Raw genomic sequence first — 16,858 nt, forward strand, 5'->3', positions numbered from 1 at the left:
TCCAGGAAAACACAGAACATGAATAAAAATGTAATTATACCCACATATTCTCAAAAATTAATGAATGTAACGTACTCATATGGTAATCATAAAGCGTAGAATGATGCAGAATAAATACTAAGTTCTAAGTTTTAAATTATTATACCAAATCAAGATTACAATGTCTTAAAAAAAACAGAAGAAGGTACAACCTGATACAACCCACCAACCTTTATATTTATATGACGGATGACAGTGACATTCTAATGATAATAAAAACAAAAAGTATTTACCTATTATTGTGAATTATTTAGATATTTGTAATATGATCAGAAAAACTGTGATAGTCGTAATACTGAATATTATCTTACAGGTCTCAGGTAAGATCCCGGTACTCTATAAAAAAATATTTACAAAATATGGGATAGATATTTGACAACACAGTAAACTCATAAGATATCATAAGAGAAGAATATCATTTGATATCATTCTCAATTTCTCATATCTTTGTACTACCATCCTTAGAATGCTACTATGTTTAAGTTTTTAAGCCTTTCTATTGGTAAACACTATTATATGTTACATTCTGCTTTAAACTATGTATTTACAGGCAACTTACTTAAGCTTTAATTTACCACATTTTGGGTTTCACCCAAAATGTTTAGTGATTATGATTCATATCAAACTCTTGTTTCTTGAGTTCAAGTTATGAACATTCTCAATTGGTTTTCTACCCCAAAACCTGTTCACTCTAGTAAAGTATATTCATTTCACTGATTCTAGTCCCAACTGCCTAGTAAAACTAGTTATCATTATTTTGTTAAATTTTGACTCCTGGAAGTGACTGGAAATTACTATACAACCAAGCACACATGGTCATAGCCAATATTAAATGAAACCTAAAACCAAAAATTATTTATATGCAGTTTATTAACAAAATAAAACTGCATCAATTAAAACAAAAGTATAAATCTTTATTTTTGATATTTTATGGTCTCTTATAGATTACTATCTAAATTGCTCCCCTGGGCGTCCCAGGATAAATCTATTTTTGTCTACCAACATCTGAAAAGTTGATTTATTGGAGAAGCACACCTATAAAAATTAAAATAATTGCTATGCATCAACTACAATCTTTAAAAAAATAATTATGTCAGTGTGAGTTATAGTGAAAATTTTCTTGCCACATTTTCCAACACTACTTGCTTCCTTGTATTTTTATTTCAACTACAGAATTCGAAACTGAAATTGATGCTTTAAGTCACTGGGAATGTTTGATGTGAAGTAATAAAGTTTGCATTTCTCTACATTTTCTTCTAGATAAGTCTCTAGCCTTACTCACACTAATAAAACAATTTTAAATTTGAATAATCTTTGCCAATAATCATGCCTTCTACAATTTACAAAGCAAGCAGAATGATGAATGACTAACATGGGGAATCTAAAATTGTATTCCACATCATATCAATTCGTCTAAGTAAGAACCTTTCATGAACTGTCTTCTAATACTCAAAATACAAGTAAATAAAGATATAGAAAGGACAGCTAAGATTTGATTTGACATATACTGCTTCTACAATTCGCCTTTCAGGAGTCGTCAGAGCGACTCAGTAAGAAACTCTAAACATGAAATCAAATCTTTTCCGTCAAAGGAAATAATAATAAAATAATTTAATTAAGACGCAAACAAAACAAAATAAAATTTAAACAAAAGAAAAATTAAAATTTTAATTTCCCACAGTTGGCTGTTCTTTAGGTTTGGTATTGGATATTGCCTCCCCTACATCTGAGGAGGATTTCAATACACCAAAGCATACTTGCAATAAGTTGCTGAATTTGGTTGTGTGATAGAGGAGAGGAGGGTATTATGGAATACTATTTACATTTCTAAAAATAACTTACTATTTTTTGAATAAAAATTCCCAAAATCATCATGACTCCATAATACAACTAATTGCAATGAACTATCACTTGAAAGAAATGAAATAATTATTTTGTTTTTATAAAAATATTTATTACAAAAAAGTTAACAATGGAGGTTAATATGAAATAGTCAAGTAATATGGAATACATGTTATAATCATTAAAAAAAATTCATAGTTCATAAAACAATATTTTATCATAATCTTTGTTCTCTGCCCCAGTACAGTCAAGGTGGGCCCAAAAAACAGCTTAACATTGAATCTAAATCTCTCCTCGTTCATCTTTTTATAATTTTCAATTACAGAAGATACATTTGAGTATTTGTTTTCTGGTTCATTAGCTGATAGCATGAATTCCATTACAGATGATACAGAGATATTAGAGTGAAATGATGCACCATTGCTTACACTAGAATCATCTCTAGTAGGTTTAAGTCTAAAAGAGTTCTTAGTTTAATTTCTTAACAGGCAGTCTTTGAATTTTTACCTTATTTTGTTGTTTTGCAGCTCGTTATTTTTTTTTCTGGTCTTTTCATTCAGTTTATCCTCAAGATCCTTTTTATATGGAGATTAGGTTATTATAGAAGAAGATCCAGCGTTCCTGCCTCTATTTGACCTGCTTTTTTGGAGCTGGTGGTGATATTTCTTTCTATAGGTCAAAAGGTTTTGACTTAGAAACATCAGAGTAAACCACAATAGGACTTTTAGAAGAACAGGATTAAAATGAATCAGAAGTGTTAGCCGAACAAGGAAGAGGGTCATTAGTTGGTCTCATAGTTTCAGGTCTGGGAACAGTGAGTGTAGAAGCAATGAAATATTCACTGTTAAAAACATTTCTATTAACAGGATAAGTACCAATCACTATAAAGCTGTTTAATACTATGTCCCCACATTGTACTTTAACGTAGACCTTGACAAGCAATTCCATCATATCAAAAACACTGAAAGACTATAGTGAGACTTTAGCGGACCCATAGAGGTTTTGTCTAATGGCTGGATTTTATGCGAACTAGGTGTGGGTAGACATAAAATTGTAACATGATTTTCTCTCTCATGATTAAATACATCAGTGCTCCGCTTGTGGTTTATGTGCCTGTCAAGGAGAAGCAGAACAAGCGACTAAGCTGATGGTCTTGGTACAGTAATGAAATGTTTAAACCATTTATTAAAAATATTTTTCTGTATCCAATCAGACAGGTGGCACGATGTGATGATCCCTGGACGAGCACCTCTAAGAAGTTGTTCATTCATGTTCTTCCTAGATTTCACAAGAGGAGGAACAGAGTTAACTCCTGCACTCATACAGGGAATAAGAGTCACGAGGGAATCCCTTTCAGCTGAAGTAAGCAACCCAATTTGTCTCTTTTCTTTTAGGCCTATTACATGAGGAACTTTAGTTGGAACTATGGATAAACCTGTTTCGTCAACATTATATGTATATCCTGTTGGGAGGATAGTTGTGTTTTTGGAAATTGACCAGATCAAAAAATTTCTTTACAAAATCCCCTAGCTCTAGCAAAAAATGTACCCATGGGTTTATGGACTGAAAAATTTAAGTTAAACCAGAAGATTCATCTTTAAATGGGTGGGGGATATTATTGCGAACCGCCAGTTGATAGACAAGACTGCAGACATCTGTTTTTGTGAGCCCATTAAACATGGCCTCCATCTCAAGTAAATATTTTTGCAACTCATCTTCTAATTCTTTAGAGAAAACTGGCTTACGATCAAAAGTAGTTAAGGCTGATAACTGCGCATTATTCTCCTTACTGTTGACAAAGCGGAAGAGAGACGCTTTGGGAACCTGGAATTACTTGGACGCCTTAGCTGAAGGTACCCCAACAGCTTGTATAGCTTTAGCCATCTCCGCCTGACTCCAAAACTTTTGCTTCCTTCTCCCACCTTCCTTCTTTTTTGACATATCAGAAAAAATAAAACAAAGTTTCTCTGAACCCCTTAATACAAATGGACGGGATAGGTTTATATAGATAAAATACACATCCAGAAACAAATGATTACTACGTCTCTACACTTTAGACTTATTTCAAACAACAGAAAATTTTTCAAAATTTCTTTACGTTCCAATCAATTTAGCTTTTAAAAAAATACCTTGGTTTTAAATTAGTTTTAAATTACGATTTATACAATTATTAATTGTTTAGTTTTGCCATTGTATTAAAAAACTCGTGTTTTAACTTTACATTTATTCATTATGTTTCTTCGTGTTATATAGAATACTATACTTTTATGTCGGGTATTATGAAATATCTACTATTCCATAATAACCGACACGCCGGTTATTTTGAAAAATAACCTTTAAACTGATGGACAAAACACTATTACCTAACAAACGACCCCGCTATGCAAAACTACACTTTTACTTTACATTATGATTAACCTCAATTTTTAAATCAAATGTATAGTAAGTAGTAAATTAAAATGTTTGAAAACTTAAATGCAAAAACTTTTGAAGACCAAAAAAGAACTTTTTTTGTAGTGCGCTGTACAGCAAAAACAAGCGTACAACTCTAACTGCATAATATTAATGAAAGTATTATTCGGTAATTCACGGTATTTCCACACGATAGCAGCGCTTAAGGGAGCTGTAAACTCGGTATTCCATATTTCTCGACTATTCCATAATACCCTCCTTTCCTCTATATGTTCTGATTCGCCATTCAACGCTGTGTTCAGCTCTTGAATCGTTTCTGGCAATGGTTCCTCTTTTTAATCTTTTTACCTGAAATGTCCCATACATGTTCTAATGGATTTATGTCAGGACTACAAGCGAGCCAATCCAAAACGGGATTTCCGACAGTATTTAGATAGTCCATGACGGTTCGCGCAGTATGTGGACGTGCATTATCCTGCCTAAATAAGAAATTATCCCCAACGAAAGGGACATAGGGGACAACATTGATTGACTGATTCTTCTTCTTCTTCTTCCTCTTTATAAGCAATTTTGCTTGTTCATTGGCGGATTAATACCTCTATGGAAGGTTGTCACTCCATCATTTGCGCGGTCTTCCTATACTTCTATTTTTACGACACGCTTCTCCTCCATTCTGCTTATATCGTTATTCCATTTTTTTTTTCTATTTAGTATCCATTCATTTATACACTGTACGTTACATTTTCTTCTAATGTCTTCATTTCTCTTTCGATATCTCAGCGTATTTCCTATAGCTGTGCCGTTTCCAGTAGCCTTTGTGTTGTGGCGGTGTCGGGTCTTGTTTCTGAGGCGTATGTCATTATTGGTCTTACACTGGCTTTATAAATTCTTGACTTCATCTCAGTGTTAATGTATCTGTTTTACATCCAGATCATACATATTAACGCATCCTGCCAGTCTATTTGCTTTTTGTACTTATATCTCACTTCTTTGTCCAGATCTTCATAGCTGGACAGTGTAATTCCAAGGTATTATATTTCCATTATTTGTTCAATACTGATGCCATAAATTTCTATTTTACATCTGGTTGGTTCTTTGCTGATTACTATTGTTTTAGTTTTCTGAGATGAGATTGTCATAATAAATTCTTTTGCTCTTATGTTAAATCTGTGGACCAGTCTTTGCAGACTATCTTCATCTTGGACTATCAATATTGCGTCGTCTGCGTAACAGAGTATTTTTATTTCTTTGTTTCCCATTCTGTATCTTCTCTCTTTGTTAACACTTTAGAAGATTTCATCCATAATTAAATTGAAGAGCATAGGGCTCAATACGTCCCCCTGTATTATTACGCTGCCAATTTCTATAGGTTCTGTAAGTTGTCGCATCTGTTCTGACTTCCATTTTGTTGTTTTGGTAGATGTTTTCGATAGTTTTTATAATATTTAGGGGAACTTTTCTATTATACTGAAGATGGATTACGTCTTCGAGTCTTACTCTATCAAATGCTTTCTTAAGTCAATCAGACACAGAAGTACTGGTCTATTCTACTCTAGTGATTTCTCAGTAATTTTCTTTATAATGATTATTGCACCTGTACACGAACTTCCACTACGGAAACCCTGTTATTCATTTGCTAAACTTATCCCCTGATTCATTGATTGATTGATTAATAAAAATTAATTCGGTGCATCCGTTGAAAGAAATATTTGCCCATACCATAACACCTCCGCCACCAAACGGCGTTCTGTGTGAAATACAGCAAGGTGCAGATCGTCTTCGAGTCTCCTCCATAAACGTTCGCGTCCGTTTGGAGATTGTAAGCAAAAACGAGTCTCGTCAGAAAACATTACAACACTCCATTGCTGAACAGTCTAGTCTCTGTGATCATTCGTAAATCTCATCCTGTTAGCTAGATGAGTTCCTGTTTATTTAGGGCATGCTTATGAGGTCATGGCTTCTGAGACCGTAAACCACTTTCATGCAGGACTCTTCTTACAGTTCGGGCAGAAATGAGTACCTCGAACTTCACGGTGATCTCTGCACCTTTGTCTGCCTGATCCTGGTCTTCTAGTGTATTATATAGTCTGACGATACTTCGTAAGAACACAATGGCCGTTACTTTTGGCAATATTCAAATGATTTGCAATAGTACGCATACTGCGACAATTCTCATGTACTGCTACAACTTTTGCATTTTTTTCGGGAACTGTACTAACACGTAGGACAGTTAAAAGTTTTAAAGATAAATTAAAGGTTTTCCTTAAAAATATAAAGTAATATTTGAATTGGCACAGAACTTACACAATATTTTTATTGACTTTTCTTTTGACTGTTGAACTTTAAATTGATTGCAATTTGTTATTGATTTTGAAAATAAATTAAAGGTTTTCATTAGGAATATATAGTGATATTGGAACTGACAGTGAACGTACCCAATATTCTTGTATATTTTTGATTTATTTTCTTTTGTTTATTAGTAAAACATTTATTTAAGTTAGAATTTTTTTTGCATATTAGAATATAATATGTAAAATAAAGATATATCAATATCTGTATCTATATATACAAATCTTTCAGGAAGGGATTATGATATTGAGCTGACACAGGATGGTCCAATTATAAAAGGTGGCACTATACATTTTACAGCAGTTATATCTTCTGATGGTCAGCCTGTACAAGACAACTTAAAATTTGAATGGATTGATAATGGAATACCACAGCACAGTAGAGACGTTAGTACATATTTGTGTTTTTTGCTTTACAAAATAGATTGAAATTGATTTTTATTTCCTAAATAATTTTTGTATTTTATAAAATCACACTCCACACCTACCTAACCTAGTATACGCAAATCTGCAGAATTAAAATTAAAATTGATTGATTTTAGCAAAATTCATCAAAGAGTAAATATGAAGTAAAATACACTACCGAGCATAAAATTAGGGTCACCCCGTAATTTGAATTTATTTTAGAAATTATCATTCTGTTTTAATTATTTTCGGTTGTAACATAGTTTACTAACGGATTGCTTAAAGAAAACTACGTTTTTGTCGTTTAAAGTTTATTAAAAATAATGGAAATGAAGAATTTTCCCTTGATATACTAAATATTCAAAAAGGGACAATTTTAATTTGATGTGCTTTTTGTTGAAAAAAAAAAGAAATTTTAAGAACTTCAGTAGCGAGTATTCCCTCCTCTGGCAGTGATAAACGACGCAAACGACGAGGGATGCTTTGGATCAGATTTTGGATCACATTCTGCGGAAGATTATTCCATTCTTGCACCAATATGTCGCGAAGCTCTCTCGAATTTCTGGGGGCCGGCACATGACTCCGTAAACGTCTCTTCATCTCATCCCAAACATGTTCTATGGGATTGATATCTGGACTGCGAGCAGGCCAAACAAATCGTGTGATTTGAACCTCGTCAAGATACTCAGTAACTATCCTAGCAGTGTGGGGCCGTGCATTATCATGCATAAATGTTGCGTCGTCTCCAAGAATAAGCATAAACGGTAAAACATGGTCTTCCAGAATCTGTGTCAGGTAATTATGCGCTGTCAATGTCCCATTCTCCATAAAGACTAACTCCGTGCAAGCATCAAACGATATGCCTCCCCATGCCATAACTGACCCTCCACCAAATGAGACACTCGGCAACACATGCTTGAGCATACCTCTCGCCTGGACGTCGCCACATTCTTACACTTTTGTCTGAGCCCGTAAGACAGAATCTCGATTTATCGGAAAACAATACACGACTCCAATCCTGCATTGTCCAAGCCAAGTGTTCTCGTGCAAAATTCAATCTGGCAATTCGGTGTTCACGGGAAAGCGGCGGTCCAGTTACTCTAGTTCGAGAAGATAAACCAGCAGCATGAAGTCGTCTCCTAACTGTCCATTCACGTATGTTTATATTTCTCACTTCTTGCAGATGATTTCGAAGAGAAACTGCCGTGACCGTTCGGTTTCTCAAAGCACTAGAAACGACAAAGCGGTCATTTCTAGCTGTTCGACCTGAACCAGGTCTTCGAGTAAGCAGACCAGTCTCTTCGTACCGTTGCCATTCTCGTTGCACACTCGAGAGACTTACACCAACGTTTCTTGCAGTTTCGCGCTGACCATGGCCATCTTCTAACGCCGCCACAATTCTTGCCGCCACAACAGAATTTATGCTCATTGCAATACACTGACAGTGATAACAATACACAAACAATTTACAATTGACGTTAAAACCATAGAAACAAAAACTGTGCTAATAACGGTTTTTAGGAATTAGGCTATTTTTATCTCAAACGCTTGTCGAAACAGCAACGACAACAATTTTTTTTTTCAAGAAATCCATTAGTAAACTATGTTACAACCGAAAATAGTTAAAACAGAATAATAATTTTTAAAATAAATTCAAATTACGGGGTGACCCTAATTTTATGCTCGGTAGTGTATTAGTAGGTAACAGTTATTTCTGTTTTGTACATTGGTTTTGATTCTGTCGACTTTTAAAAGGAGATTAAAATATTCTGTTACATAATTAGAATGAAAATACAAGTAGCATTCTAATTAAGTAATAGAGTGCATTTTCTGAACAACTAGAAAGTATGAATAAGTATCTTTTGAACAGTTATAGTTATAAGAGTGAAATTTGGAGGGAGGAAGTAAACGGACGTAGGCTTCTTCACTAATCATAACAGGTGACGTAATAGTCATAGATTGTTTTGGGTTTAAGCTGATTTTGATAAATCAATTAAATAAGTACTAAAATTATAGTTTCGCATTTAATGAATAAAGATTCTAATGTCCGCCTCTGATTATTTGTCAAAAAGTTGACATTTTTCAATTTTATAGTTGTTGTTTCTTTGCTAAGTTCTTGCAAAAGTGTTGAATATTTATATACCTTGAATATTTAGTTTAATTATTGTTTAACGAGACGTTTAAATACTTACATAGACAGAATGGTACATACTGTAGCCGATAAAGTAGCAGCTGTCTTAATATTCTGTGGTTCTGTGCTTCTGAAGCATAGAACCGTGAAGAGTGGCGAAAAATGGAAGAAACCTATGTCCAGCAGTGGACAGAAGAGGTTGCATGATGATGATGATGTCTTAATATTTGGTAATTGTAGAAACAATTTCCATGCAGCGGAACGTCGTTTTCATAGAGGTACCCCGATCGCCTTATATCGAGGACTTATTTGAGGGAGCTTCTTCGGAAGTTTGAAGAAACAGGTAGTGTTCAAGATGCCAAACGATCTGGTCGATTAACAATTACCTAGTGATGACAAAAAAATTGACATACTTGCAGAAATGGTGCCCCAACTTTCAGATGAGACCCTGACCGAAGACTAGAATTATGTGAAAATATGTCAAATCCAATTAATCAACAGCCAGATTACATAAAAACAATTTGTTTTAGTGACGGAAGTAGTTTTTCCCTCAATGGAAATGTTGACAATGTCAGGTATTGGAGTAACACAAATCAGAAAAAGTAAATGTTTTGGCAGGTACTTTGGGAAACCACATAGTTGAGCCTGTTTTTCCCAATGGTAACTTAACCGATAAAGTGTATCTGGAGATGTTACAAAACGCAATTGAGTTCATTCATTCACATTAATTCGGCAATTTGGAAATAAAGTTCAACAAGATGGTGCCCCTGCACACTATTATGGTGCAGTAAGACATTATCTAGATGAAGAATATCGTGGTAGAGAGATTGGCCAGCTCGGCCAACGGACCTCACACCATTAGATTTTTTTTCTGTGGGGCTACTTGAAATCTAATGTTTACGTTACAACACCCGACAGCATTGACATTTTGAAACAACGAATTGTTGAAGAATGTAGTGCAATTTCCCCCGACCTATTTGAATGAGTACGATTAGAGTTTAGCAATAGGATGCATTGCTGTCACGAAGTAGCTGGAGTACATTTTGAACACAATTTATTCATCAAAATCAGCTTAAACCCAAACAAAATTAGTATGATTGAATACGTATTTTCAATAACTTTAAAATGAGATATCACTTGCCATAAGGTCCAATTTAAAATTATCGGCTACAGTCGCCATGTAACGTCATCTATGACTATAACGTTATGACTAGTTGAGCAGCCTACGTCCGTTTATTTTCTCCCTCCAAATTTCACTATTATAAGTATAACCTTTCAAAAGATACGAGGAGGGTTTTTTGGCTAGCACTGTACTATATATTTATTTTGCTTCACAAATTATTGAAATAAAAATTAATATTTTTCAAAACATGTTGATTTTTGGTGGCTGGCCTAATGGTGATGTAGGAAGAATTGGCGGATAGAATTTAATAAAAAGTGATAATTTGATACATTTATTCGATTGTTTAAAGACTTTTATAAGTATTCCGCTAATTGAGAAGATTTCCAGCCTCTGGACTGTGGTAATATTCAGAGCTGGATCTACTAACTTAGTCACTGAGGAATACAGTGACCAACCATATTAGTCAGTTTATTACTTGTTTTTATTTAAATTTTACTCAGCGCCCTATATTTCTTTACAAAATTATAAATATCTCCTGTGACTGTAAACTCTTTGTTTTTCAGTTTTGTATTAGGAATTTTGATTATTATTACTGATTCCAAAGCGGAATTTTGATTATTATTACTGATTCCAAAGCATTAAACTCAGAAATTTTAATATTGTAAATTTCATTTTTATTTCCTTTTTACCAAAATATCAATGTAAAGAATCACATACAAATAAAAAATACATTTTATTAAAATCGCTTATCGTTCTCTTTGTCTTTCAAGATCGGCTTCTCTAATTAAATTTCTCTACAATTTTCTATCTTGAGTTAAACCAATATCAATCTCCTAAGCGTCTCCCCCAGGTTTCCTTTGGTCTTCTACTCCTTCCATAAACTTGCAAATCAGCTATTATTTGTATTCGGTGATTAGCCTTATAAAAATCAAATACATAAAAATAAATTCCGATCCGATCCGGGAGCTGCTGGCGAAAATGCGTCAATCAACCTACGATTATTTGGTAATTGAATTCGTAGAAGGCAGCGAAAGTTAAACAAATATACCATAAATAAGTAAACATCCAAATGGACTTCACAACGTCCGTGATGCAGCCGTTTCAAATAATACAACGGATACACGGTAATGTACCAAACTTTTTCTTTATACCTACACCATATAACCAACAATTAACCCAACAACCCCAAAACCTCAATCAATATACACACGAAATAGGTCAGGAAGATGGGAAGCAGTTGCAAACAGAAAAAGGAACAGAAACAATCCTGATAAAAGAACTGTGAAGCAAACGAAAATAAATGATTATTGGTTAAATTTTCCAACCACTACTTCTAACAGATTTCAAAGTCTAGATAATGATTTAGAGAGCGAAAATGACGGCAATTCACAAACAGATGTTACTGAAAAACCTAAAACCGCCAAACCACCTTCAATTTTCAGTGGAGTTAAGAATGTCACGCATTTAATAGAATTGCTTGACGAATTCGCCTCCGATACGAAATAAAGTTTCTTAGCTTAGACTAAGTCAAAGTCCAACGAGAAACATCGGAAAAATATGGGATAATCATTAAAGCCATAAGAGACAAGAAAAGTCAATTTCATACATATAAGCTGAAGGAAGAACTTAGCTTCCGACTAGTACTAAAAAATATGCACTACTCAGTCAACGTAAACAACATAAAAGAAGCTATAGAAAAACATGGACACTGTGTAGAGAACGTTTGCAATATCAAACACTACAAAACTAAAAATCCACTACCCATATTTTATATTGATCTTAAACCAGCACCAAACAACAAAACCCAATATGATCTAGAGCTTCTACTTCACCATAAGATAAAATATAACCCACCGCGACAGAAAAGACACATACCACAATCCACTAGGTGCCAAAGATATGGACATACAAAGAAATATTGCAGAGAAATGCCCAAGAAAAGAAAGGTCAACTAATGTGAAATGCATACTATGCGAAGGCAATCATCCAGCCAACTACAAGGACTGCTCAATATTAAAGAATTACAGCAGAAAAAATATCCGGCACTTCATCTAAAGCAAGTTAACTCTACCAATATTAAATCTGAACAATATATACAACCCAAGATCACATATGCTCAAACAAACAACTGGAAATCTCTAGCACAAGTGAGCAGCAACACCAACACTAGACATCACACCACACCAATGGAGATTTGTTCGAACTGAAAGTGAATAAATGATGTGGTTGTAATAGGCATTTCTAGTACCGGTGCTAGGATATAAGGTGCCCACTTGCAAAACTAGCATAGGCGCCCTTCGGTTTTTTAAAATTTAATTATATTTATGTAATCGTTTGGCATACAAAAGTATATAATCGCTTTAAAATCTCAATGTGCAGTTATGTTAAACCGCAATGTAATAAATAAACAGTATACTTACCAAATATAGTTTTATGTTAATTGAATGCAACACTAGATAATATTCTGTTAATTGCACAGTAAACTAATCTGCATTACTATAAATAAATACATATAATACATAATTGACAAAGCTCATAATAAAATTTTTTTTTAAATTAATTAAACTTTTTCGATTCTGAGCAACGTGACTTTGGTCATTTTTGTGTGTTACACTAATTTGGCGTCCAACTAAGGGGACTTGGCCTTTCTTCTGTTTCTTCCCATCCGCGGCCATTGTATGTTACACATAATATTATGGCAACCAACGTGGAATATGATCTTGGTTTGTTACAATATTAATATAGTAATAGGTATTAAAAGAATTTTGGATACAATATTATGATGGACCTTGATGATTCAAGGTCCAAGATTCCATTCCATAAAATAAAGTCGAAAAAACATAGCACCATGCGAACCTAACTCTTAGTTCCAGTTTTAAATCTCTGGTACATAGAACTCTTCTCATTTTGTTGAAATTTGCTCTAGCCTTTTCGATTCTTATTTTGATCTCCTGATTGTAATCATTTGTGGAGTTAATCATTGTTCCCAGGTATGCATATTTGTCCACTTGTTCGACGTTGGTTCCGTTTATTAGAAGATTCTAGTTATTTATTTGAGTTTTCGATATTCTCATAAATTTCATCTTCTTGACATTCATTGTTAAACCATACTCTTTTCCATACTCTGCTATTCTGGTCACCAGTCTCTGAAGATCTTCAATGTTTTTGGCTAAGATCACAGTGTCGTCCGCATATCTAAGGTTATTAATTATCTCCATTTACCTTTATTCCAGTTGTTTCACCCTCAAGAGCTTTTTTCAGGACCTCTTCGGAGTAGACATTAAAAATAATTGGCGACAATACGCATCCCTGTCTCAATCCACATCTAATTTCAATTTCTTCTGACAGCTGTTCGTTAACACGTACTTTTGCTCGCTGTTTATAGTATAAATTTGATATGATCCTGAGGTCGTTGTAGTCAATCTTCTTTGATTTCAGGACATTCATTATCTATATAGTAGAATTTAAATGTTTTAATACACTTATCATTTTTACAGATTGAAGAAGTTACCACTTCTACAGATACCTGGACTGTTACATATACTGCAGGCGTCTATCCCGCTGGAATTTATACCGCTCAAGTTGTTATCAAAACGTGCAAATTTGTCTTCTACTGTCCCGAACTTGGCTCAGCAAGGATTAACTTTGTTATAACAGGTAATATATTTTTTAAATAAATATATTTCCTCCTCATTGGCCAATTTGTTTGGTGTTAAATTTTACCTGCTATATTAATTGTGTATAAACTTTTAAAAACTTGAATATTTATTATAAGTACTAATTGTGTTTCAGTATTTCAATATGCCTCTGCGCGATCCATCGCTTCGTCCGTAGCCCGCGATAAGAAAGCTGTGCTTTAAAAAATGACATGTCGCCTGAGAATTATACTGTTCTATATCCACTTTTTGGCAGTTTGGAGTATATACATAGAAATTTTTGTAAAAATTAGCTTGTTCTATATCCATTGAAATGATGATAATATTCAGAACCAATTAAAAGTTTTCAGTAACATTTAGTTCTATATCCCGTATGCCTCAAAATATTTTTAAAATTATTTTGTTCTATATCCTCTTTAACTTTTAGAATAAATACGTTACTAGAATTATAGTGTTCTATATCCATTACGCATAATGTGCTTAATACCGGACTGTACGTCTATGTACATCATGGCATGTTGGTAAATGATCTATTGTTTTTTGTAAAAAGTGAATAGTAAGAAAATGTATTTAAACTAAATAGTAGTGGGTATTCCTGAAACAATTTAAGTAAGTACGTTTAATATTATTGTGTTGATTTAATCATCCTTATTAAACGAATTTGCAATATTACCTAACCTCAAAATTTTCATAGACACGGATATTTTATTGAATAAAATGTAATTAAACCTATTCAAATCAATAAAAAATCTTGATAATTATTATAAAAAGAAATATGTTACACATTAATGTATTTGTAACTATTAAATTACTAATACGGGTTGTATGTGTTTTGATATGAATAGAGTAGTACAGGGGTGGATTAGCAATGGATTAGCATGAATGTTTCAGAAAGTAATGTGGTCATATTTCAAATTCGTTCCTTTTAATTTTGTAATTTTGATTCGAATTGCATGTGTTTCTTACTACATTGATATTTAAATCAATTTCTTTTTGCAGTTTATAATGAGTGCAAAACTTTCACCGTCGCCAACAAGGCCTTCTTCATGTCCTAGTGACGTTTGGAAGTAAGCTTACATTAAATTTTTTGAGAAATAATACCACTAAATAATATCTTATTTTAGCTCTTTGTGGCATATTATCGAAGAGAATGTCGAAAACGACAAAGAAAACATTAGTAAAGAAACATCTCAAGATAAGCACGGACCTAAAGCGACACCAAATGAAGGAAAAGTTGTTGTTTTACAAATGGTTACTTTAAACACTATGGATACACAAAATTTACAATTTAGCACACTGCAAGAAGTAGACGCATTGGCACAAAACTATGAAGAAAAAGAAAATAATCTTCAATTACAAAAGTTACCTGAGAGTCAAATTGAGATGGCAGAGGAAGAAGAGTATCTTAACGAAGAAGTTAATAAACCTGCGGTGATTAGTCGAAAACGAAAAAGAAGACCATCAGATTGGAAACAAAATATAAGAAAACATAAACGACAATCTGGACAAGAATATGTTGATACAATGAAGCGGACCAGGGAAAAGAAATCTGTGAAAATAGAGACATGTCGATCTGAAAATTGTGTACTACAGTGTACTGCTAAAATTACTCCTGACGAAAGAGATACAATTCATAGACAGTTTTGGTCTCTTAATGATGACAAAAAGAATCAGTTCTACTCAAAACATGTGAAGCGTATTTTGGCAGTAAGAAAAAGAACAAACAATGAAACCAGCAAAAAAACATTTTCATATCAATATTTTTTTATGTATGTGGAGTTAAAATAAGAGTTTGCCAACATTACTTTTTTAATACATTAAATATTAGTAAACAGAGGATTTACTACTTTTTTAAAAGTGTAAAAGATGATGTTAGATGCATTGTTCGTTCCCCTATTCGTGGAAGGCATCAGAAGAAAACTATCTCCGAGGGAAAAAAAAACAAAAAGTACGAGAACATATTAACTCTTTTCAAAGAGTCGACTCTCACTATTGTCGACAGAGTTCTACCAGACAATATTTGGAAAGAAATTTAAATTTACAAAAAATGTATGATCTATACAAAACTCAAGAATCAGAACCAGTCAAATATCATATGTATCGGACAATATTCAATACTGAATTTAATTTGACATTCTTTTGTCCCAAGAAAGATATATGTGATAAGTGTGCAGCATATAATTCTCTTACTAATCCGACTGAAGCAGATATTTTAAAATTTGAAACTCACAAGAAAAATAAAGATTTGGTACATCAGGAAAAAAACCGAGACAAATTTATATCCTCCGAGAGCAAATGTGTTGGTGTTTTATGTTTTGATCTGCAAAAAGTTTTTTCGCTACCAAAATCTAACGTAAGCAATTTTTATTATAAAACAAAATTTTCTTGTTATAATTTAACTGCTCATTTCGACAAAACTAAGATCGTATATAATGCCTTATGGCATGAAACGATTTCTGGTAGAAGCGGACTTCATATTTCTTGTGCTTTGATTAAAATACTTAAAAAAGTAGTACATACTAGATAATCCTGCACTTGAAAAATTAATTTTATGGTCAGACAGCTGTGTACCTCAAAATAAAAATTCAATAATGACATTTGCTTTGCAACATTTTTTGCAATCCAATTCTTCAGGTCAGATAAAAATAATAGAACAGAAATTTGGTGAACCGGGTCACAGCTGTGTACAAGAAGTCGATGCAGCTCATAGTTGTATAGAAAGATTTGTAAAAAATGTAGATATTTGGAGCCCCGTAAGTTTGTTAAAAATTTTAACGAAGATTCCAAACTCGTGGAAAATGAAATTTAAATTTTTTCAAATGATCACTGCAGATTATAAAAATTACCAAGCAGAATCAGAAAAATTATCCTATCGAAACGTACCTTACACTAAAGTGAAACA

General features: G+C 33.3%; 1 protein-coding gene across 3 annotated transcripts in view; it reads left to right on the forward strand.

The window, feature by feature from the left end:
- The first annotated feature begins 207 nt into the window (after positions 1-207).
- LOC140434629 (uncharacterized) overlaps positions 208-16,858 on the forward strand; it is a 53,362-nt gene continuing 36,711 nt past the window's right edge. For all 3 annotated transcript variants that reach the window (XR_011950068.1, XM_072523033.1, XM_072523034.1), the window contains exons 1-3: positions 208-359; positions 6,874-7,028; positions 13,798-13,957. Coding sequence is in view for 2 of the 3 variants with exons in the window: in XM_072523033.1 (XP_072379134.1) it covers positions 305-359; positions 6,874-7,028; positions 13,798-13,957 (370 nt within the window). In the remaining variant the exon portion in view is untranslated. The remainder of the gene's footprint in view (positions 360-6,873; positions 7,029-13,797; positions 13,958-16,858) is intronic.

This window comes from Diabrotica undecimpunctata, chromosome 2, assembly GCF_040954645.1.
Source record: "Diabrotica undecimpunctata isolate CICGRU chromosome 2, icDiaUnde3, whole genome shotgun sequence".
Lineage (NCBI taxonomy): Eukaryota > Metazoa > Arthropoda > Insecta > Coleoptera > Chrysomelidae > Diabrotica > Diabrotica undecimpunctata.